The 25275-nt window shown below is 46.2% G+C and overlaps 1 protein-coding gene across 3 annotated transcripts in view; it reads right to left on the bottom strand.

Annotated features, from left to right (window-relative positions):
- The window catches only part of LOC146563722 (steryl-sulfatase-like), a 44357-nt gene that overhangs the window by 10947 nt on the left and 8135 nt on the right, over positions 1-25275 (bottom strand). For all 3 annotated transcript variants that reach the window (XR_014894348.1, XM_085290978.1, XM_085290976.1), the window contains exons 3-10: positions 23585-23757; positions 20633-20754; positions 20242-20364; positions 6504-6909; positions 6287-6423; positions 4130-4267; positions 3702-3861; positions 3356-3477 (exon numbers count right to left, since the gene is read on the bottom strand). Coding sequence is in view for 2 of the 3 variants with exons in the window: in XM_085290978.1 (XP_085147104.1) it covers positions 3356-3477; positions 3702-3861; positions 4130-4267; positions 6287-6423; positions 6504-6909; positions 20242-20364; positions 20633-20754; positions 23585-23739 (1363 nt within the window). In the remaining variant the exon portion in view is untranslated. The remainder of the gene's footprint in view (positions 1-3355; positions 3478-3701; positions 3862-4129; positions 4268-6286; positions 6424-6503; positions 6910-20241; positions 20365-20632; positions 20755-23584; positions 23758-25275) is intronic.

Raw genomic sequence — 25275 nt, 5'->3', positions numbered from 1 at the left:
AACTTTTTGAGATCTTTTATCCTCCTTGATTCATCAGGTCACACAGTATCCAGTTAAACTCAGCTTTCCATAAAAATGGATTCATCACAGTCAGTTGCTGATTTGACATGAGGGGGGGGATTACTTGAATAGCTATGGCCACGTAGGTTTAGTTTCTTTCTCCTAAATCATCATTTGGAAACTGCATTTTGTATTTACTTTGTCTTTGTCTAATATAAAATTTGTTTGATGATCTGAAACAGGATGTGGCAAATGCACAGCACTGTATATCTGATACATTTGATGAGGGAATAACCTCGCATGGTCATGAAACTGCTTGTCATTGAACTACCTAATTCATTTTAGATCTCTGCATGAAAGTGGCTGTAATTCAGTTAATGCATGTTTGTAAAACCCCTTAAATGAAAGCTGAAATACTTCAGTCACATATGGTTTGAAAACTACAAAAAAATGATGTCTTTGTCCAACAAGTTATGGACCTAACTGTAGATGACCAGCCTACTGGATCTCTGCAGAAGCCACATGTTATCAAAAGGTTGATGAACAGAATCAACCTTTTGTAAAGTGTGTAATGTATGTTTTGTCAAATAATATCAAAGAGAAACACATTTTCCATTTGCCTTTTTTCATGACCTGATATGGTACATTACAAAATTACACCCTGCACAGGCCGCCACTCGGTCGCAGAGCTAACACTTACAGGCAGACAGCCGTTCACACTCACAATCACACCTATTCACAATTTAGAATAATCAGTTAACCTCACACTCTGCACACAGTGCTAACAACTAGCTGTTCGATATAACCATATATATCGATGACGATATAAAAGCGTCTATCGTTTGTTTCGTGGTGTCGCAAAATAAACTGTTTACAGCAATATTTTTCATTGTTTTTCATCGTGGCTCCGCTGTCCGCTTGTTTGTTTTCCACATAAACCTTTCACAATAAAGCTCAAGATCCTTTTGAGACTTTTCAAAATAAACTGAATCACGTGAAAGAGCATGCAGAGAGTTTACGGATGAGAAGCAAAAAAAGAGCCGTCAGGTGCTAAAAAATAAAGCTTAGACTCAAATTTTGAGAGAAAACGGCGCCGTTACAACTTATGTCTAAAAATGTATCGTTTCATGCATCGGTTAAAACACTCGACTCCAGCTACATGACGCGCAGCTGGAAACACTAAACGCAAGTCGAGCTGCCTGAGATTCACAGAATTTACAGAAAATGTTACATTTTTGTGATTTATATCGTTGTCAGGACGATAAATGTCTGAGATTTTTGTCATATCGCACAGCCCTACTAACAACTGCACCACGGTGCTGCCCCTGGATCTAGTTCAGCTAAATGAGCAGTTGCTACAATACACCTGGGATTGTAGTTGGTCAGTTTCCTCATTTGTTGAAAGCTCTGGTCAAACATTTCCTGCAGAAGGCTTAAAGAGCCTTCTAGAAGCTCGGACGGCCTCAGCCTGAGCTGAGTGTGAGAAATCTGCAGGAAACGTCTGAAGTTGTTTTCATCCATGCACTTGTATCATTTGGTCCATGTGACGGCTCACATCACCTGCTGGTTTCATGCTTTCACTTTTTAAATTTTAACTCCAAACACGAGTATGGGGCCATGGTATACTTATTATCCATAAACTCTATAATGTGTAGTAATATAGTATATGTTTCAGTGTGATACACATCAGCAGTGGTCGGGCACTTTGGCCAAACTGCTGTCTTTAAAAGTGACCATAAATAGAAATGCAGCAGCATGCTCAGGTTTTCAAATGAGACCATTGCTGTTAATGAACTCCATTCTGTATTTTATTAACTTGGAAAAACTACATAAGTAACTGTGGAATCTGTGAAAGTGTGGACACCAAGTCATTCACGCTGCAGCCTGTAAACACTTTTGGTGGCAGTTAATAATATTAAGCTGCCACTCCTGCAGATCTCTTCAGCTGAGAGATCTTTTCAGACTGTCTTGCGGTGTCAGATCTCCCCTGAGACCTTCTTTGATATTCAGGCCAGGGGACTGTTACAAATATTTAAGTCTGCTTTGGATGATTGTTCTCTTGAGGAAGCCAGCCTCTTTTCATCTTTGTATGTTGACTTCAAATAGCACCAGGAATATGGCCTCAAATACCAGAGTTTGTATCTGTCTGGTACAAAGTGATCTTTGTCCTTTAGTTTGGTATGTTACATTTTAGTAGTTTATTAATCCATTTCAGAAGTGGCCAACCCGCGGCTCCTGAACCGCATGCAGCTCTTTGCCTGGTTTCATGCAGCTCTTATATTGAAGTTTGTGGTTTTTTTAATCTGCGTGTTCGCTTCGTTTGAGTTTAAGGCAAGGCAAGGGAAATTTATTTGTATAGCACAATTCAACAACAAGGTGATTCAAAGTGCTTTAACACTGTATTTTCATCAAATGCAAATGTGCGTGAGATGGAAATACCACAAAGTTTCCCAGTAGGTGCGAGTGTCATGATGGGTGTGACCCTGTGTTTGTGTTTGATTTATACTTGATTATTGCAAACAAAGCTTGGAGTTTCTGTTTCTGTGCCCTCCCCATGTTTCACGTTTGGTTCCACTGCATCATCCACAGGGAGCAACTCGCGTCTAAATCACTGAATTTAGACAACGTCATGAAGCCTGTGATGGAAATCATCAACTGCATCCACACACATGCACTTAACCACATGCAATTCAAGAATCTCATCGCTGAGCTGGACCCGAGGCTTCCAGGTGACCTGCTGCTGCACTGCACTGTGAGGTGGCTGTGATAAACCCAGGCACTCTCTCGCTTCTTTGAGCTTTTGGATGCCATAATAATAATAATAATAATGGAATGGATTTATATAGCGCTTTTCAAGGCACCCAAAGCGCTTTACAATGCCACTATTCATTCACTCTCACATTCACACACTGGTGGAGGCAGCTACAGGTGTAGCCACAGCTGCCCTGGGGGAGACTGACAGAAGCGAGGCTGCCATATGGCGCCATCGGCCCCTCTGGCCAACACCAGTAGGCGGTAGGGTAAAGTGTCTTGCCCAAGGACACAACGACCAGGACAGAGAGCCCGGGGATCGAACCGGCGACCTTCCGGTTACAGATACACTTCCCAACCCCCTGAGCCACGGTCGCCCATGAAACTGTTAATGGTAGAGAAGGACTATCCCGAGCTCTCGGACCTCAAGTGGATTATGGATCTGGTCTTTTTGGTCGACATGCTGTGTCACTTGGACAGACTGAACCTGACCCTGCAGGTTAGGTTAAAAATGCTGCCTGACCTGGTGCAAAGTGTGTTTGCACTTGTCAACAAACGGTAGAGGTTATCAATACGGCTTCATCTTTCTCTGTTGCACACTTACTGTTTTGGGGATGCCATCTGACAGCGTTCAAGTTGGCATTACAGTAGTGAAAGAGAAATTCATGCTTGGAACGTCCAGCTCTCCCCTGTAGCAAATCCATGAGGTCATGACCATCTATTTCCCTGCAGAAAGAAAGTGAACATGAATTACAATGGTGGCTGCAACTGATCAAAGCCTCTGGATTACCTTAACACCCCACTCTTCATTAGAAAACATGTTCCCTCTGCTCACATCCAGGATTCCCCTCACTGTGAATCGCTCTCACTGCCTCTCCTTTCTTTAAATGTGACCTAGATTTCAGGCTGACATAAGGAAGGAGCACAGTCTCACCGCTGTGCAGCCTCACCTGTCCTCTGGGACTGAAGCTCCACTCAGCTGCACCACAGTAGGAAACAGGTCCATGTTGCTGGTGGGCTCATCTATCTGTCTGCCACCAGGGATTTTCCCAGGCCAACGTAAAATTCCAGGGACCCTGATTCCTCCCTCCCAATTCGTGGACTTCCCTGCTGCTCGGTAAAAGAAAAAAAAAGAACAAGAAGTCATGAAAATAATTCTCATCCGGCTACCAATTAAGCCTAAATGATAGCACTGCACCAAATCCCCACTGAGCCGTCTGCACAGGTGGTACTGTCATTGTCTACATTTGCTCTGCCGGTGGCTGCAATTATAATTATTAACTAAATGGTAAAATCCTGCTGATGTATACAGGCAGAAAGGTCTTCAGCTTTAAGCATTACAACCAAGAACAGTTTTCCGTTTTTCTTCTCGGTGTACCTTTATATATTCCGTTCGATCCCCCGTGGACATCGCCTCTGGCAGAGATTTCCTCCAGATGAGCCCCTTGATCTGAAGTCAAGTAAACAAGAGTTTTTCCTCTCAAGCTGAGTCTGTCCAGCGTCTCCATGAGCTGACCTGAGAATACACACAGTGCAAACTCCAGTCTGTAATTATTTGGAAACATTTTTCCGTTTGAGTATGAATAACAGAACGAGAAAGAGAAACTGTAAAACAACACATGTGTTAAAGCTGCCAGGCAGGAGGAAAAGAGGAAGACCTCAGAGGAGGTTCGTGTTGTCGTCAATGATGTCAAGCAGGAGAGTGGGTGTGACAGAGGCAGAGGGACAGAGCGGGATGGATGCAGATGAACTGTGGTGACCCCTAAACGGAGCAGCTTAAAGAAGGAGGAAAAATACATCTTCTATATTAGATTGGTCAAAGTAGGCATCAGTGCTCGCTGGCTGTTCTGCTTTCTTTCTGTGCCTCTCTCCTCTATCTGTGCACGTGTGTTTGTGTCCTCATCTCATCAAGGCCACTCTTCACTGGACCGTTCAACAACACAATGAGTTAAACCTTCTGTGTTTGTGGTGCCTCCGACATCCTCGAACACTAAGTGTGTTTCTTCTGTACATTTCCCTGGATTCCCCTCCTTGGTGTGTGGTGGGTCGAACCCTGAGATGGACGGTTTTACATGGGTTCTCTTCCCCCCGGACCCCTGGACCACTATTCCACTATTTGCATTGTGTCTTTGTGCAAATATACTTTCGCTGTAAACAAACACACTGAACTTTGATCTCCTGAGTCCAGCGTGCCCATCAGCCTTGACACAGGGATTGTATTGATCATGTCCATCATTACTACTGGACATTAACTTTTTTCAGTCGCCAAAAACAGTTCAGTTCAACTTTATTTATACATCGCCAAATCAAAACAACTGTCACTTCAAGGGGCTTTATTTTTAGACCCTAATATAGAGAAAAACTGTTGGCTTTGAGAGTGCTGACGGAGAAGTAATGACTATTATAATTGTAATGACAGAGAGACCTATTAACACATAGTGAGTGAAGAAGAAACTCCCAGAGCATCATGGGAATCCCTGGCAGCCTACACCTGTTGCAGCATCACTAAGGGAGGATTCAGGGTCACCTGGTCCAGCCCTAACTATATGCTTTAGCAAAAAGGAAAGTTTGAAGCCTAATCTTAAAAGTAGAGATAGTGTCTGTCTCCTGAATCCAAAGTGGAAGCTGGTTCCACAGAAGAGGGGCCTGAAAACTGAAGGCTCTGCCTCCCATTCTACTGTTAAATACTCTAGGAACAACAAGTAGGCCTGCAGAGCGAGAGCGAAGTGCTCTAATAGGGTGATATGGTACTACAAGGTCATTAAGATAAGATGGGGCCTGATTATTTAAGACCGTGTATGTGAGGAGCAGGATTTTGAATTCTGGATTTAACAGGAAGCCAATGAAGGGAAGCCAAGACAGGAGAAATCTGCTCTCTCTTTCGAGTCCCTGTCAGTGCAGTAGTTATGCTGTAATAGTTGTTGATGATGATGCAGTTCTTCACTCCTATTTATACTCCTCTATACACCAGTATTGCATTTAATATTTAGTAATCCTTACCCCAATCTAGTCGGCTCAGATGGTTGAGCTTCCTGAGCCTGGCTCTGCTGGAGGTTTTCTTTTAAAAAGGTGTTTTTCTTCCCACTGTCGCCACGTGAGACTCATAGCGATTTGTCTGATTAGGGCTTCTCCCTGACATGCAGTATACTAAGGTCAGGTCATGATAAACACTACAAAGCACAGTGAGATCAGTTCTCCATCCACAAGGTTTTAAGTGGATCTCCTCACATCTTCCATCTCGCCTCACTCACTGGTTCTTCTCTCCTCTGCAGCAGCAGGTGAAGCTGGGGGGGTTTCACAGAGCCTACCCTCCTAACATGATAAGATCGTGACAAGATGTAATTGCTATGACTACACACTTATCTTCTGTTCCCACTTTAATGATTATTCCTGAAGGCTCTTTCTTTCTTAGTGTCATTTGACTGAACTGGGCAAAGAGGAGAGGTCGGAAGCTTCTGGGCTTTTTTTACTGGATTTGAAAGAACTGACAGACATAGAAAAGCAGCTTTTCCTTTAAACAGACAGAATGACCTACCCACACTCCAGTCCACCTCCTGCACAGCGTCCCCGTAGATACCATGGCGGCTCGTTCCTCTGAAAGCTGCTGAAGCAAAGATGGCTGTGTGGACTTGGAGGAAAGAGAAAAGGAGCAGGAAAGGCCTGTTTGAATTTCTGCAGAAACAAACAATGAATATGAAACATTGCAACAAGAGAGTTTTCAGATCCAGGTGAATCAGGAAAGCTTCACGTACCGCTCTATGAAGTCCACTGCCTCGTGGACCATCCTCTGTGTCATGTTTTCAGACTTATATGGCTGCTCCACAATGCTGTGGTCCCTCAGGAGAACACAGTTTAAGTATGGGACAACCATGATGAACGCTACTAGCAAACCAGTGACCAAAAGCAACAGAAACATCAAGCTCAGGATCGACCTTCTGCCGATGACCCCGCTGTAGTGCAGCACAACTGTAGTGAGCAAAACGATGCCCATTGTTCTGTATGGCAAATATTTATGGAACTGGAAAATGGTGCCATGTCCAGGCTGGCAGTCCCTCAGGTTAGTCAGAGGGATACCGAAGAAATAATTGAAGCCGTGGTTGTTAGGGTGGTGGCAGTGATCGTCACGGCTCTCACAGTTCAGGCCCAGGTGCCATTTTCCTGCAGACAAGAAGAAGAAACAAAAACTCAGAAAGTAGAAACCCGATTAAGCTCGAAGCCACAATAAGAGAGTAAACTGTACACGTCCTATAACAAACAAATCTCACTACGGTTACGGGTATAAATATTGACATCGGTGTGAGCTCTGTCACTTCATTTTTAGCTGCTAATAACGCTCAAAACTGTCTGCGATGAGCACACGAGACACTCAGCCAAAGACCTCTTTATTCAACTTGTCTGACATAACATTTAATGCTGTACTTAATAGACTGGCGCTTACATAGCACCTGCTGTCTGCATTCATACACCAGCTTTTTCTGTGCCTAAGCACTTTTACCCGCGTGTTCACACACTCACAGGCACTGGGGTCAACTCAGGGTTCAGCATCTACCTCAGGATACCTCAAGACAGAGCCTAGGAGATCTGGGGCATTCACCACCTCTCTCCTTAACCTGGCTTCAACCAGTCTTTCCCATAGTGTACTTCATGGTATGGCTCATCAGCATTAAAGCTCTGTAGTTACTACATCTGTGCACACCACCCTTGTTCTTCAAAACTCTCCATTCCTCAGGCATCTTCTCACTCTCTGTGACTGTTAAACAGTCAAAGGTCCACTGCCCTGTCTCCTACACATCTCCAACCAACCACCTTTTCACTCTTCATACACCTTCATAGCTGCCCTCACTTCCTCCTTTCTTAACCTCTGCACTTCCGCATTCAGCCATTCCATCCTATTTGCAAAATCCACACCAAATTCAAATTCAAATTTTATTTGTCACACACACACAACCATACACAGTATGACATGGGGGTGAAATGCTTGTAGCTGTACAATGCCCGACCATTAAATGACAGAAGAAAAGTTTTACAATATTTACAATTTACAGTTTACTACAAAAATTTACAAATTAACTTAGGAATTTACAGTAAAGAATGTGCAAATAGCAGAAGAGATTATAAAGATAAGGATTATAAATTATAGGAATTATAGGATTATAGGAAATGTGTGGTGGTGCGTGTGGTGACGTGTGTGAGAGTCCAGTCTTATAGTGACGTGTTTGGGAGAGTCCAGTCCTACACCTGGTTCAGGGCCCGAATAGCCTGGGGGAAGAAGCTCCTCCTCATTCTCTCTGTTTTGGCCTTAAGGGAGCGGAAGCGCTTCCCAGACCTCAACAGTGAGAAGAGTCCATTGTTGGGATGGGAGAGGTCCATCATAATCTTCCTAGCTTTGGACTTGCACCGCTTGGTGTAGATGGACAGCAGGTCAGGGAGCTCTGATTGAATGATGCGTTCTGCCGAGCGCACCACCCTTTGCAGATCTCGTCTGTCCTGCTTGGTGCTGTTCCCAAACCAGGTGCAGATGTTTGACGTCAGGACGCTCTCGATGGTGCAGGAGTAGAAGTTCTTGAGCACCTTCAGTGGCAGATGGAAGTCTCTAAGTCTTCTGAGGAAGAAGAGACGCTGACGGGCTTTCTTAACCAGGGTGTTGATGTGACAGGACCATGACAGGTCCTGAGTGATGTGGACACCCAGGTATCGGAAACTGTCCACCCTCTCCACTGGCGTGCCACTGATGATGAGGGGTTTGTAATTCCTCGCCTGCTTTGTAGTGAAGTCCACGATCAGCTCCTTAGTCTTGCTGATGTTTAGGAGGAGGTTATTCTCCTGGCACCAGGTCTCCAGGTTCCTAATCTCCTCCAGGTAGGCCGTCTCGATGTTGTCGGAGATCAGGCCCACAACAGCAGTGTCGTCAGCAAACTTGACAATGGAGGTGGTGTCGGATGTGGCTACACAGTCATAAGTGTACAGTGAGTACAGCAGGGGGCTTAAAACACAGCCCTGAGGCACTCCAGTGCTGAGTGAGATGGAGGGGGAGACTTGTTTTCCTACCCTCACTGATTGGGGTCTGTCTGTGAGGAAGTTGAGGATCCACTGACACAGTGATGAGCTGAGTCCTAGATCCGTCAACTTGGTGAAAAGCTTAGAGGGAATTATTGTGTTGAATGCTGAACTGTAGTCCACGAACAGCATCCTAACATAATTCCCTCTGCCAGTGTCCAGGTGACTCAGGGATGTGTGGAGCAGGTGAGATATGGCATCGTCTGTGGAACGATTAGTCCGGTAAGCAAACTGAAGTGAGTCGATGGTGGGAGGAAGTGAAGAAGTGATGTGATCTCTCATCAGTCTTTCAAAACACTTCATCACAATTGAAGTCAGTGCTACTGGACGGTAGTCATTGTGGCAAGCGGGCTGTTGTTTCTTTGGAACAGGGACAATAATGGACCGTTTGAAGCACGTGGGAACCACAGCTTGGGCCAGGGAGAGGTTGAAGATCTCCGTGAACACCGGTGCTAGTTGATCAGCGCAGGCTCTAAGGACCCGGCCAGGGATTGCATCTGGTCCTGCTGCCTTCCTGGTGTTCACCCTCCTGAAGGTGTTCCTCACGGCATGCTCTGTGATGACGAAAGCATTTTCTTCACTGGTGCACTCCGAGCGCCCGCAGCCGTTTGTTGTTTTAATTGCTGCGGCGTCGAAGCGAGCATAAAACGTGTTCAGCTCATCAGCCAGTGAAGCATCGGCATTCATCATTGAAGAAGCTGGTCGTTTATAGTCCGTTATAGTCCGCAGTCCTTTCCACAGGCTCCTAGAGTCGCACTGTCGTAGCTGTGACTCTAGTTTTTCCCCGTAGCTCCGCTTTGCCTTTCGGACCGCGCTGCGCACGTTGTAGGACGCAGCCTTGTATAGGTCCATATTACCGGAGACAAGCCCTTCATTGTAGGCAGCGGTGCGTGATCTCAGAGCGTCGCGGATGTTTTTATCCACCCACGGCTTCTGGTTGGGAAACGTTCGGATGATAGTTCTTTCTGCTGTGTCGTCCGCTAGTTTCCCGATAAATCCCACAACCGCTTCCGTAAACATGTTGATGTCATCAGAGCTGCGCCGAAACATGTCCCAGTCTGCGTCATCCAGTGCGTCCTGCAGCGCGGCCACCGATTGGTCCGTCCAGCGAGCGACCTCCCTCCTGATTGGTGGTTGCTGCTTTAGCCTTTGTTTGTAAGCAGGTATGAGGAAGATGGCGGAATGGTCCGATTTTCCAAATGCCGGCAGGGGTTGAGCCTTGTAACAGTTCTTGAATGGGGTGTAGCAGTGGTCTAATGTCCTCGTGCCCCGGGTGGGGCAGTTGATGTGCTGGTGAAGGTTGTGAAATGTCCGTTTGAGATTCACTCTGTTAAAATCTCCCATAACAATGAGTGCGGCATCTCGGTGAAGTGTTTGTTGATCTGTGAGAGCCTCATGTAGCTCACATAAGGCAGTGTCCGAGTCCGCGTGAGGCGGAATGTAAACAGTGCAGGCAATGACCGCAGTGAATTCCCGAGGGAGATAGAAAGGGCGACACTTAACGATCAAAAGCTCCAGATTGGGCGAGCAAGAGCGTGTGAGTGGGGAGATGTTTGTGCTGTCGCACCATCTGTTGTTCACCATCAAACACACTCCACCACCTCTTTTCTTCCCCGACTCCATTGTCCTGTCCATGCGGTAAACCGAAAAGAACCCCGTCGGCTGCACGGCGTGGTCTGGTATCGCTGGGTTCAGCCAAGTCTCGGTGAAGCAGAGGAGGTTGCAGTCCCGAATGTCTCTCTGGAACTTGATTCTGGCTCTGAGGTCATCAAGCTTGTTCTCGATGGATTGAACATTGGCTAGCAGGATACTGGGCATGGGTGCGCGGTGTGCGCGAGCCCGTAGCCTGTTCCTGATGCCGGCTCTTTTACCTCGAGGCCGTCGCTTAGGGTCGCGTCCTTTGTTCTCTCTCAGGATCTCCTTTGGCCAGGTTGGGTCCGGAGTTAAACATGGTGAAATGTTCGTGTACTGCAGACCAATAGAAACCAAAGTGTCTCTACTGTAGCGGATTTGTGTGTTTTGCATGATGCCCATGCAAGATTATCGCAGATATAGCAAAAAGTGACGAAAAACTGCAAAAAGTGGAGAAGTTAGGGCAGAGCATCCAGCACGGCAGCCGACCTCACGGGCGCCATTTTGGGTTGGGGTCCTTCTGCATTTCTCTCCTTCAATTCAATTCAGTTTTATTTATATAGCACCAAATCACAACAGTTGCTTCAAGGTGCTTTATATTGTAAGGTAAAGACCTCAAAAAGAAGACGCCACACATGTCCATTAAATTCTGCTTCAGTTACCACGCTGGCAACATTCAACGTCATCCTTTGATTTCCAGCTTCAGACTCATGATCTTGTCTGACCCTCTCTTCACCTGCAAAACACTATTCACATAAAAGTAAAGATTACCACGACTCTTTCTTTCACCGTGGCTCAGGGGGTTGGGAAGCGCATCTGTAACCGGAAGGTAGCCGGTTCGATCCCCAGGCTCTCTGTCCTGGTCGTTGTGTCCTTGGGCAACACGCTTCACCTACTGCCTACTGGTGTTGGCCAGAGGGGCCGATGGCGCAATATGGCAGTCTGCCCCAGGGCAGCTGTGGCTACAACTGTAGCTGCCTCCACCAGTGTATGAATGTGAGAGTGAATGAATAGTGGCATTGTAAAGCGCTTTGGGTGCCTTGAAAAAGCGTTATATAAATCCAATCCATTATTATTATTATTATATTCCATGTAGAAAGTGTGAATCAAGCTGCCGTGCTCCTGGCTTTGCTTCCCTTCCACTTGGTCTCCTTCCATCAGCACACTGTTGGCCAACAGCACCAAAGGCAGTTATCATTAACCTGGGCCCCCCACAGTGTGGAAATCTTACTCTTAATGATTGACATGTTTGATTTGGCAGAGACTTTACACTAGAGGGAATAAAAAATGCACTGGCTTGTACCTGTAAATGCACTGTGCTGTTGTAACAGTGTTTATGTGGTATTATTCCACTTGCCACAAATGTCAGTGTAATGGGGAAACAGCGCCCCCCCCCCTCTCGGTGTGGCTGGTTAGGTGAGGCTGGCTGCAGTAATCGCTGCCAGTCTGCCGTAGCCATACGAGAGGTGAGTTGTATTGTTCCGCACACAATATAGCTAAGTAGTACAGACACATAAAACATGTTTGATTAGCTGACGAGCACCGAGTGTAATAAGTGCTTAGTGGACACATGTCTAACATCAGTTTTATGTACTTTTCATTTGTTTATTAATGTGTGAAACTGTATGCTAAAGCGGAATGCTAATGAGATGTTCTGCCGTAGTGTGCTGTGCGGAGTGGTGTATGGCGAGCCTGTGCACTGATAATACACCGTTGTTTCCATTCAGGTACATCATTTGTTGTTGCTGTTATTTTATTGTATATTAGAAATTGTAATATTGCTGCAGTAATCGCTGCCAGTCTGCCGTAGCCATACGAGAGTGTGCTGTGCGGAGTGGTGTGTGGCGAGCCTGTGCACTGATAATACACCGTTGTTTCCATTCAGGAAATAAAGTGGCAACGATCGATCAGAGACTCCTTGTCTTTTTAAAAACACTACACAACGCAGAGTCGAGGAGTCTGTTTGGGCCGAACTGTTGCAGCGGGATGAAGCAGAAACCGGGTACACTGGTGCCGTGACCCCAGCTCCTGCTATCCTGCGACCGCAACGGGGGCCGTCTACTTCCTGGAAGGTGGAAAAGTCGCGGGAGACTGGCTTTTCTTAGTCCCGCCATTTTCTGCGTTCTTTAGAGACATTGGGGCGGGGCTCCGTGCTTTCTTTTTTTTGGAGAGTTAAAAAAAAAAAAAAGGGAGGGACATATTGCTGAGCCATGGCAGATTTTCCCAGTTTTGGCAGGGGAAGGGGGGCAGTTGGTTTTACCCCTCTGCATTCATTTGGCAGAGGCAGATCAAGGTTGCTGACAGCCCCAGTTTCCTCCACACCTAAGCCTGTCCTTGCTGAGTTAAATGAAAACCCTATTGTTGGGAACTGTGATGATCTACAAAATACTAGATCAGAAACCAGTCCCACAAAAGAGAACCTTTATGCAGAGATTGCAACGCAAATTGGGTTTTCTATTGGGGAAAGCATTGCCTCTTGTCTTGAATCTCGGTTGGGCTCTGGAGTGGGAAACAGTGTTGTTGGGTCTGCCAATAATGTGTTATCTGAACCCTCACTATTGAATGTGATTGTAAAGTCTGATGTTAAAGAACCTGTGTGTTTTAGAGGGGATGGCTGTGATACATGCAGTGTTCAGAAATGGGAGGAAATGATGATGACTTTTTTTAAGAGAAGAGGGGTACCAGTTGCTGAACAAGCTGATGATGTGCTAAGTAAACTGCTGGGGAGGGCACAAGAAATAGTCAAGGTGGGCATACATAGTAAGCCATCGGTGTGTCTTGAGAGGGGCCCAGAGCCCATTTTTGAGATCTTAAAGCAGCACTTCAGTGACACTGCCTGTTCAAGCATGCCTTTAGCTGATTTTTATGCAACACTACCCAACTCAGGTGAAACACCGTTTGATTACTGGCTCAGGTTGAACAGAGCCATGGAGGTGACTGAAGACTGTCTGAAGAGACAAAATAAGTCCTTTGCATATCTGACGAAAGAGCTGACTGCTATGTTTATCCGCCACTGTCCAGACTCAGAACTGTCTCTTATTTTCAAGTGCAAGCCCCTGCAGCAGTGGACGGTTGCTGATGTGCACGAGAAATTGCTGGAGCATGGCAAGGACCGGAAGTGCACCCCTCAGTTTAGTGCAGTCAGTGCCTTAAGTTTTCAGCAACAGGAGGTGAGTCCTAATGTGCAGCAGGCGACAGGCAACAGTAAGTGTATTACACCATCACCAACCTCTACCTCAGCATCACTTACCGACCTTCATGCAAAACCACCTACTGATCGTCTTGATCATGTGATAGCCCTGTTAGAGAAAGTCCTGGAGGGACAGCCTCGACAAGCAAAGCTGCCTGTTAAGGATGATGTAAGGGTTCCCCGAAACCAAACACACAAAATTGTTCCTTGCGTGATTTGTGGTGACACTGAACACTCTACGTATCACCACTGTAGAGCCCATCAGCTATGTTTCATCTGCCATGCTGGCGACCACACACGGGCTCAATGCCCCAGGGCAGTGTCTGTCAGAGTGAGGGGGCCTGAATCAGCCACCCAGCAGCTGGGAAACTAGATGGCCTACATGTGGAGGGGGCAAGTGTTAGGCCTGAAATCGCCCCCAAAGAGGATGATTTTGATGATTTAGAATCTGTATTACACACTGTTTGTGAGGAGCGCCAGCTAGGCCGGAGACCCATTCTTCAGAACACACACAGACTAAAACAGCATGATGAGCTGTTCTATGAAAATGTGACCCTGGGTGGCAAAGTGTCTGTTAAAGCCATGCTTGACAGTGGCTCTATGGCCTGCACCCTCAGCACCAATATGATGCCCCAACTATTACATCATGCAGTGCTGCAGACCCCCACCTTGCAACCCACGGATGTCGTCCTGATTGGCTGTGGTGGTTCGAGGACAGTTCCATCAGGTGTGTGTGACTTTACAGTGGAGATATATGGCTGTAAAGTTGTTGTGCCAATGTTGGTGATTGCAGGGCAGAGTGAGGACCTCATTTTGGGCAGTAACCTAATGAGGTATCTGGGTAATCGCCTGAGGGAAGAGGGACATTTAGGAGAGGAATGCAGCAAGACTCTGAGTGCGGAAGAACAGCTTAATAAAAATCTGCTGAGTTCAATGTCAGGAGTGGTGGCCCCAGGGCATGTTGGTGATAAGATCGGAACTGTCAAGCTAAAGAGAGCTGTAACATTAGAGCCCTTGACAGAACACCTTGTTTGGGGCAGGCTGCAGCTAATGAATAATGGGGAAGTGGGCAGTGCTGTCGTTGTAGAGCCCACTGGGTCAAGGTCTGGACCGAGGTCAGTTATGGTTGGGAGAACTGTAGCGCATCTAAACAGTGATGGGTGGCTCCCTGTGAAAGTGCTGAACCCCTTTGACAAGCCGATAACACTGAAACGGAACATGAAGTTGGCTGACGTGTCCCCCTGTGCAGCAGTGGAGAACTTCAGCCCCACTGGCTCCTACTTGCAACAGAACATGCAACGGTCTACTGGCTCAGCTTGGTGCCATGATGAGCAGAGTCTAGTCACTGATGTTTCCACTTTGCCAGATGTTTCACCCTCACAGGAGGTGACAAGTGGTTGTAGCCCCCTACATGCAGTGCTGCAAAATCTGGGGCTGTCTGATATCGACATTGATTCATGTGCAGTTTCGCCAACTGGCAAAGAAAAACTGGTTGGCCTCATAGCCCAGTTTGAGTCTATCTTCTCGAGAGACAAGCTGGATTGTGGCAAGGCTGCCTACATCGAATTCAAGTTGTGGACAACAAGCCATTCTGGTTGCCATGCCGACGTGTGCCGCCGACTCATTATGAAAAACTCAGACAGGCTTTGAATGACATGGAGGAACGGGAAATAATTCGGAAGTCTTGCAGTGAGTTTGCATCACCCCTGGTCTTAGTTTGGAAGAAGTCCGGTGAGTTGAGAATCTGTAACGACTTTCGCTGGCTTAATGCTAGAACTGTCAAAGATGCTCACCCACTCCCGCATCCGGCTGACGCACTGGCTGCTTTGGGAGGGAACGGATTGTTCTCCACAATGGACTTTACTTCGGGTTAGTATAATGTGGAGGTGCATGAGGAGGACCGTAAGTACACGGCATTTACGTCTCTTGGGTTGTACGAATATAATCGTATGCCACAAGGACTGTGCAACAGTCTGGCCACCTTCATGAGGATGATGCTAGGCATTTTTGGGGATCAGAACTTCCTCAGTGTGCTGTGTTATCTTGACGATGTTCTGGTTTTTGCCCCGACAGAAGAATTAGCACTGGAGCGCTTGCATATGGTGTTCCAGAGACTCCAGGTTCACAACCTTAAGTTGGCTCCAAAGAAGTGCCATTTTCTGAGACAGTCTGTGAAATTCCTGGGGCACATTGTAAATGCTGATGGGATACAGTCAGACCCTGACAAAATAGCATCCATTACATCCCTTGCAGAGGCAGACCTTATGGAAGAGGGTTCGAGTGTCCCATCCCAACAGAAGGTCCGCTCATTTTTGGGGATGGTAATGTTCTACCAACAATTTATTGAGAACTGCTCATCCATCGCAAAACCTCTGTTTTGGCTGACATCTGGGGATAAAGGCCCTCGTGGTTCACGGCGAAAGCACTGGCTGGTGCGTACAAAGCTGTGTGAGGAGGACTGGACGGATGAATGCAGGGCAGCTTTCAATGAGCTGAAGCAGGCCTTGTTGGATCGAGTGCTCCTGGCCCATCCTAATTTTGAGGAGCCCTTTTTGCTCTCTGTTGATGCCTCCAGCAGTGGCCTTGGTGCCGTGTTGTCGCAAGTTCCTTCTGGGGCTTCTACATCAAGACCGATCGCCTTTGCCAGTAAGACACTCAATCATGCACAGTCCAAGTACCCAGCGCATAGGCTGGAGTTCTTTGCATTGAAGTGGGCGGTGTGCGACAAGTTCCATCACTGGTTGAGGGGTCATCAGTTTACCGTATGGACGGATAACAACCCTCTCACTTACATACTTTCTAAGCCAAGACTGGATGCATGTGAGCAGAGGTGGATCGCAAAGCTAGCGCCTTTCCAGTTTGACATAAAGTACATTCCTGGTCCTAAAAATGTGGTTGCTGACGCGCTGAGCAGGGAGCCCTTCGTGCACCCCAGGGCCTCACACCATTTGATAAGAGTTCCATATAAGGAACTTCTGGCAGAAGCAGAGGCAGTCGCCACTGGTGGGGTTCAGGAGGCCTTCAGATGGACTGTTCACTCAGCTGATAAGGCCTCAAGCAATGACCAGCCTGTTGTTTCGCAGTGCACGGCTGTTGCACAGACAGGAATGCTGACATCTTCTGAGGTGGGAGCTGTCTTCCAGGCCCATAGTGAACATGAGTCCAGGGTGTGGCCACATGCTCTCCTTCTGCCCCAATGCTCTCAGACTGTGCTTACGCCAAACCAGTCTGATTCTGAACCCTTCTCGAGTGATGACCTAGTGGGACACCAGCGGCGTGATGATGTGCTGTGCAGAGTGATCTCCTATGTGGAAAGGGGACGGAGACCCTCGAGGAGGGAGCGGGCAAGTGAACCGGTTGATACGAAGAGATTTCTAAGGGCTTGGGACAAGTTAACTGTGAGGGATGGTGTGCTGTATCGAGTCTCCAAGAATCCCGTCTCAAAGACAAAGACTTATCTGTATGTTGTTCCGCCAACCTTGCGGCTCGCTGTACTGAAAGGCGTCCATGATGAAGCCGGTCACCAGGGACAACAAAGAACACTTTATCTGGCCAGGCATAGATTCTACTGGCCTGGTATGGCCAAGCATGTGTCAGAGTATGTACGGTGCTGCAGAAGGTGTGTTGTTAGCAAGTCGCCTGAGCCAGAGGCGAGAGCACCTTTGGAGAATATCAGAACATCAGAGCCTCTTGAAATGGTCTGCATAGATTTTTGGTCTGCGGAGGATTCGGCGAACAAATCAGTGGATGTGCTTGTGGTCACAGACCACTTTACTAAGATGGCTCAGGCCTTTCTATGCCCCAATCAGTCTGCTAAGGCGGTGGCACACCAACTCTGGCATAACTACTTCTGCATCTACGGCTTTCCGAAACGCCTTCACTCGGATCAAGGAGCTAATTTTGAGAGTGTGCTCATTGCCGAGCTATTGAATGTGGCAGGTGTCCAGAAGTCTCACACGACCCCATACCATCCGATGGGAAACAGCTCCTGCGAGAGGATGAACCGTATCTTGGGCAACATGATTCGTGCATTACCCCCAAGAGCCAAGAAAAGGTGGCCTGAGGCACTGAAAGCTCTCACATTTGCCTATAACTGCACAGTCCATGAGACAACTGGCTATGCGCCATTTCTGCTGATGTTTGGCAGAGTGCCAAGACTGCCGATTGATGTGATCTTTGGCTCTGTTATTGAGCACCAAGACATCATGAACTATGATCGATATGTCCAGACATTGAGGAGGGACCTCAAAGAGGCCATGGATTTGGCGCAGGAGGTGGCTCGCAAAAATTTGAAGCGTCACACGGACCTCTACAACCGGAAAGTGCGGGGAGCCCCAGTAGCGATAGGTGATCGCGTCCTTTTGGCCAACAAAAAGGGACGTGGCAAAAGAAAACTTGCTGATCGCTGGGAGAGTGTTGTCTATACAGTTTGACAAAAATGATGAGAGTCACACCTTTAAGCTGATGGATGATTCCACAGGGCAAGTGAAAGTTATGCATCGCAACCTGATAATGCCAGTGAACTTCCTCCCTCTCAGTGGTGTTTCAGTTCAGGATGATGGAGATGAGCTTTCTGAGTCTGGCTTGCTGATGGTTGGATGCGACGGAGAACCTGTCTGCAACTCATCAGTGGGCACGGCTGAATACAGGACAAGAGCTTGGGTGTCTGACTTACCGTCTGCAGTGTCCAGCGACTCGCTGATGACAGGGGTTACTCAACCAGAAGGCAGCATGGTGGATCGAGAGCTTGCCTGTACCAGTGTTCCCCCTGTTGACACTGAGGAGCAGGTAGATGCCACCTCTGGTGGTCAACATTCTGACCTGCTTATGTCTGTGGCCCCAGTTGTAGCCTCCTCTGTTTCGGAGTTGGCAGCCATTACTGACAGTGACCAGGACAATGAAGCTACGATTGAGGGTCATGTCTCAACCACAGTTGTTCCACCCAACGCAGACCCGATTGATGTTAGCAGGATGGTGGGGACCCGTGCTAGATCGAGAGTGGGACGGTTACTTAAGCCTGTTTCCAGGTTGATTGAAATGATGCATCAGAGACCTGTTAAAGTTTAAATATTGTTGATAACTGTGAGTTGATTCTATTGTTGTTGAAGTGGGACTTTGATCTTTAGAATTGAAACTGATTATTTGTCGTTGATTTTTCTGTGTCGGAGTGGCGTACAGTTATGATGTGATGAAATATGTAACTGGCATATTTTGTTCTTTTTTGGAAGGGGTTTGGCCAACTTCTTCTTCTACTTCCTTTGGGGATAGTCCTCTGACTGAATTTTCTTTGTGACTGTACGACCTGGTATTACTGAACAGATTTATCACATGCTGATAGCTGTGGATTAGCTATTGGATTTTTTTTTTTTATCTTGTTCTTTTTTTTTGAGGATTATTGGGTTTTTGTCCTCTGTTTGTGTTATGGTGACTGTGGTGTACCTGATTTTTTTTAAGGGTGTTTTTTTGTTTGTGGTGTTTGTTTATTTGAGTGTGCAAGTGGAATTCAGCAGGGGGGAATGTAACAGTGTTTATGTGGTATTATTCCACTTGCCACAAATGTCAGTGTAATGGGGAAACAGCGCCCCCCCCCCCTCTCGGTGTGGCTGGTTAGGTGGCTGGTTAGGTGAGGCTGGCTGCAGTAATCTGCCGTAGCCATACGAGAGGTGAGTTGTATTGTTCCGCACACAATATAGCTAAGTAGTACAGACACATAAAACATGTTTGATTAGCTGACGAGCACCGAGTGTAATAAGTGCTTAGTGGACACATGTCTAACATCAGTTTTATGTACTTTTCATTTGTTTATTAATGTGTGAAACTGTATGCTAAAGCGGAATGCTAATGAGATGTTCTGCCGTAGTGTGCTGTGCGGAGTGGTGTATGGCGAGCCTGTGCACTGATAATACACCGTTGTTTCCATTCAGGAAATAAAGTGGCAACGATCGATCAGAGACTCCTTGTCTTTTTAAAAACACTACACAACGCAGAGTTGAGGAGTCTGTTTGGGCCGAACTGTTGCAGCGGGATGAAGCAGAAACCGGTTACACTGTCACGATCTCAAGCTCTATACACACAAACAGAATTTAAACTAATAATACACAAAAATCTGATTCACAGGGAAGGATGGAAAAATCAAGTCTCTGTACTAAGACCTGTCTACAAATACAGCAACATAATTGTTATCATTAAGTCATATCAGCAACACAATCTAAACTGCAGATGTTAGAAACCTTCTTCCAAATCACTAAGTCGAAGGTAACCAGGACTGCACTGCAGTGTGACCAGTGTACCAATGGTTAGACTCCCAATGACACTGGGAGTCTGCCAATGAAATGGCTATCCACGGTATACGTTGCTCATTTCTTTCACGCTGTGTCTAAAACAACTGCACTGGTAAGTTCACAGAGTCACCAGCTTAGACTCTACATCAGACAAATCACACCAAAGTACAGCACTTATAATGTCAGCTTCTAAACATGTTTCTTGGTGACATAATGCTTTTTCAGCGTTTCCACATATTCATATTCATTCCTAACAGATGTGTAAGGGTCTGAAATGACAAGCTTTTTGTTGTTTTTGCTAATAAGACACATAAGATTCATGCATCATACCTATGAGAGCAGTCTCGTAGCCTTGTTGTTTGACAACCTTGGCAAACGTAATCTCCTGGCTGGGGAGACCTCCAGATGCTGCATTAAATAAAAAGACACCTGGTCTGCTATAACCAGCGATACCTGGAAAGAAAGAAAAACAAAAACAAACGTGTGACTTTAGCATGCATAAAAAAAATGACTCAATTCACAACAATGTGCATAAAGAGTTTTATAGACAGTTTTATTGTAATTGGGCTCAAAGCGATCTTAAATAATTCACTAAATGAATGGCCTCTGTTAAAGGTGGCTGTGTTTAACGCTCCTGTATTCTGGAAACTTCTCCACCAGGCCAACATTGAGCACTGCTCCTGTCAGGGAAGCTTGTTTCTGTGTGCAGCTTTTAACTGGCCTGATCGCACTGGGTATCGTCCGGTGAGAAATGCTGCCCTGCTGGGAGTGCAGAGGCTGGCTGCAGCAATGTGGTGGGTCAGCTTCACCCCTTCCTTTGCCAGCTGGTCAATATTGGGGGTCCTGCAAATCACATCATCAGCAATTACAGAACAGGTTTCTCATCAAAGCAGAATATGTCAGACTTGTCAATGCCTGAAATAAAGTTAAAGCAACTTATCTCCAGCTGTTGCCCAAGAATCCCTTACTCAGTTCTTAATGCCCAAATTTTCCAATCAATCACAAATCACCACTTTACTGTTATTTTACAAAATCAGTGTCCCTGTTTCATAAAAAAGGTCTTATCAAAGAAAAACTATGACTTAGATAAAAATCAGTAAACAAAACTAACCGGGACACGCCGCTGTGATCATTCTGAATCTACTCAAAAACACTGGAGATGAACGTAAATATTTGAAAGCACCGACGTCTTTGCAGAATTAAAGCTCTATTAAAATTCCACTCACCTTTACTGTAGCGAGATAGAGAAAGAAATATCAGAAAGAGAACCTCGACAAATAAAACTTACTGCATGGAAACAAGAGCACAGGAATAAAATCTCATTCAACAAATATAAAATGGTATGTATGTATTTTTATTATTGCACTTGGATGCAATAATAACTGCTCGACAGCAGTCATCTATAATAATATTGCCCCTACAAGCCAAAACTCCCCAATGGGCAGAACTCGACAGGAAGAGACCTTGAGTAAAACCAAGCTCGACGAAAAGCTCTTCACACAGAGGCCACAACAGGAAACAGGACAAGAAACAAATGAACAGACAAAGAAATCTTTATTCTCAATTAGTCGGCCCCAATTAAGTCAAAGGAGAATTTTAGAGCAGTACATTGAGTCAGAGGTAGTTTGAGATTGATCTAAAAATATCTTTTAAAAAAGTTCCCTTGATTTTTGTACTTAGCTCACATAGGCTTCATATTAGCGGATATTCTTGGGTAGCGTCACTTTAGTATAATAAATGCTAAATGTAGCATTAAATAAAGCAATAAATGCTGAATTTATGTTGTTTGCACAGTATCCAATACAGTGAAGTAATCCCAAATGATAATATTTCCACTGGCACAGTTTCTGGGAGAGGCTATCTCCTGTCATGGTCCTGGGTCTGTGGGTCCAGTGTTTTTGAATATTCTTTGAATTAGTTAGTTTCTGGTTATACACTCAACAAAAATATAAACGCAACACCTTTGTTACTGCTCCCATTCCCCATGGGATGGACGTAGAGACCTAGAATTCATTCCAGATACACAATATAACCATCCCTCCCAAACAGTGGTCACAAATCAGTCCAAATGTGTGGTAGTGGGCACATCTGCTATATTGAGATAATCCATCCCACCTCACAGGTGTGCCACATCAGGATGCTGATCTGACATCATGAGTAGTGCACAGGTGTACCTCAGACTGCCCACAACAAAAGGCCACCCTGGAATGTGCAGTTTTGTCTCACAGCAAAATGCCACAGATGCCACAAGCAATGAGGGAGCGTGCAATTGGCATGCTGACTGCAGGAATGTCAACCAGATCTGTCGCCCGTGCATTGAATGTTCATTTCTCAACCATAAGCCGTCTCCACAGGCGTTTCAGAGAATATGGCAGCACATCCAACCGGCCTCACAACCGCAGACCTTGTGTAACCACACCAGCCCAGGACCTCCACATCCAGCAGGTTCACCTCCAAGATCGTCTGAGACCAGCCACCCAGACAGCTGCTGGAACAATTGGTTTGCACAACCAAACAATTTCTGCACAAACTGTCAGAAACCGTCTCAGGGACGCTCAACTGCATGCCCGTCGTCCTCATCAGGGTCTTGACCTGACTCCAGCTCGTCGCCGTAACAGACTTGTGTGGGCAAATGCTCACATTCGATGGCGTCTGGCACGTTGGAGAGGTGTGCGCTTCACGGATGAATCATGGTTCACATTGTTCAGGGCAGATGGCAGCTGAGAATGTCCCAGTTCTTGCATGGCCAGCATACTCACCGGACATGTCACCCATTGAGCATGTTCGGGATGTGCTTGACCGGCGTATACGACAGCGTGTACCAGTTCCCACGAATATCCAACAACCTCGCACAGCCATTGAAGTGGAGTGGACCAACATTCCACAGGCCACAATTGACAATCTGATAGACTCCATGCGACGATGTGTTGCACTGCATGAGGCAAATGGTGGTCACACCAGATACTGACCGGTTCTGGGTCCCCAGACCCCCAATAGCGCAAAAAACTGCACATTCCAGGGTGGCCTTTTGTTGTGGGCAGTCTGAGGTACACCTGTGCACTACTCATGATGTCAGATCAGCATCCTGATGTGGCACACCTGTGAGGTGGGATGGATTATCTCAATATAGCAGATGTGCCCACTACCACACATTTGGACTGATTTGTGACCACTGTTTGGGAGGGATGGTTATATTGTGTATCTGGAATGAATTTTAGGTCTCTACGTCCATCCCATGGGGAATGGGAGCAGTAACAAAGGTGTTGCGTTTATATTTTTGTTGAGTGTATTTGCCAGTCTTTTATGAGTCCTCTCTCTTCTACTGGGCTTCCTGTAGTGTATATCCAAAATATCACAGGAACATTTTGTGCTCTTCTACCCTCTCTGCAGCCTGCTGTCCTGTTTATCTACAGATTCAGTAGTCTAACCCCCCCCCCCAGACAACTGTGAACAGTTGAACAGTGAACAATCAACAGAGCCACAATCAAAGATATTCACTCCAGTATGGGAACAAAACGGCCTACAATAACAGGAGGTCAAATGAAAGAGTTCTGGGAGTAGCAGCTTGAAGAATTACAAGTTCCCCCCATTTCTGCCAATCACGTCTCTAAGAACCAGTAGCCAAATTACACTTAAGCTTCACCAGCGTCAGTGAGAAGCAACATGTTCTTACCTCAGTGAGTTATTGCCATAACAGCCGAGGTCTCCAATTCCTAGGTCATCCACCATTATCAGGACAAAATTAGGCCTGTTGGTCTCCTGCAGAGAAGCACTGTTCACCTCTAAGAGCAGCAGCAACAGAGAGGAAAGTGGCCACGTGCACTTCATGCTGTCAGAACAGAAACACTGGAAGAAAAATCAAACCACATGTAATTGTAGTGTAAAGATACACTGACAGGTACCTGTATTACAGCCAGTAGTATTCTGGAGTTTCCCACCAATGACTCTGAAGCCTCCGTCAGTTGCTGTCAGTTACCAATGAATATAATTTAACTGACCATAGTTGACCATAGCTTTGACGCTACAGTAACATTTTCACAAGCATTTCACAAACCGTGGTGAAGTCATTAACCAAGGACTGTACTCGTGTCTTCTTCTAGTGCTTTTAATCATGAATAATACAAACTGGTTATGATTCCAGCACACAGTCGAGTGAAAGGTTGACAATGAAGACTGTTACAGGCAGCATTAGCAACACGTTCTCACTCCCAAAGCGGAACATTTTACGCTAGGTGACACATCGTCAACATATTACGTTTTCGGCTACCCACCACGTTCCTAAATGACGACCTCGGAAAAATGAGGAAATATGAGAACCGTCTGGACTCAATCTACATATGTTCGCTCTTTTTCTTCAAATCGCTTAAAAACACGCTATTTAACGTTTTAAGTCCTGGTTAAGGTCGGGGATAAGGTCATGTTTAGGGCTGGAATACAGGGCTGGAACGTCTACTACCGCGGGAGTGTCATTGCACTGGTTTTCATAACCCTCCGCGTACCACAAGAACGCTGAAGGTCTCCTTTCACGTTCCTCAGAAACGCCGTGGGACGTGACAAAACGTCGGCATGTTACGCCTCGGGAGTGAGAACGGGCTGGCAAGAAAGCTGAGAAAAAGCTACTAACTCCTTTTACTGCTTTACATTATATTTTTATTACTTTTTTACATTTACACGCTTAGTCCCTTAATTTTAGAAACACGGGAAACTTGAACTGTCTGGATCAGTGCTTAGAAACCATGGTGGAAATTGTGTCCCCACACTTAAAGCAGCCACAGCCTAATCTTGAACAGGTAACAAAATCAGTAATGAGCAGTCAGACTCCAACTGCGGCCACTGTGGTGACGGCTGTGAAGAGTAAAATGAACATTCCTAACACCAGTGGTGGAGCGGGGGGTGGCTTACTGGGCTTAAGCCCGGGTTGTTTTGTCAGAAGCCCGGGGTCTTTTGGAGTGTAATTTTTTCATAGTTAGATGCCTGGCTGACAACTGTATAAAACAAAAACTACACACAATATTCAAAGCACATAGTGCACACTGTGGGAATTTACAACTGTGCGTAAATCCCCCCTAATATTGGTATGATCCGAGCTCAGACACTAAGCGGGGCGGGGCAGCTGCTGCCTGCGAGTGCGCTGTTGGAGAAACGCAGCCAGGCAGACAGAGGAGAGCTGAAGTTTGAGCAGGTGTTCCAGATCTACTGGCGTTTAGATCAACTGGCGTTGGTCGAACAGATGTGTGGCAGTCTTGCGTTTCAGGAGCTGCTACCGACAAACCAGCAAAAAAAAAAAAACGGCAAATGTGTCATCTGTGACACTTGTGAGGTTGTCTCAAACACACTCCGTCAGTCTTGATGCTGTTGAACAAC

The sequence above is a fragment of the Mchenga conophoros genome, linkage group LG11, assembly GCF_057382185.1.
Source record: "Mchenga conophoros isolate Kocher_MC1m ecotype Shallow Benthic linkage group LG11, M_conophoros_male_GT1.1, whole genome shotgun sequence".
NCBI classification, from domain to species: Eukaryota; Metazoa; Chordata; class Actinopteri; order Cichliformes; family Cichlidae; genus Mchenga; species Mchenga conophoros.
The sequence above is the reverse complement of the archived record's forward strand: the minus strand, read 5'-3'. Positions and strand labels throughout refer to the sequence as shown.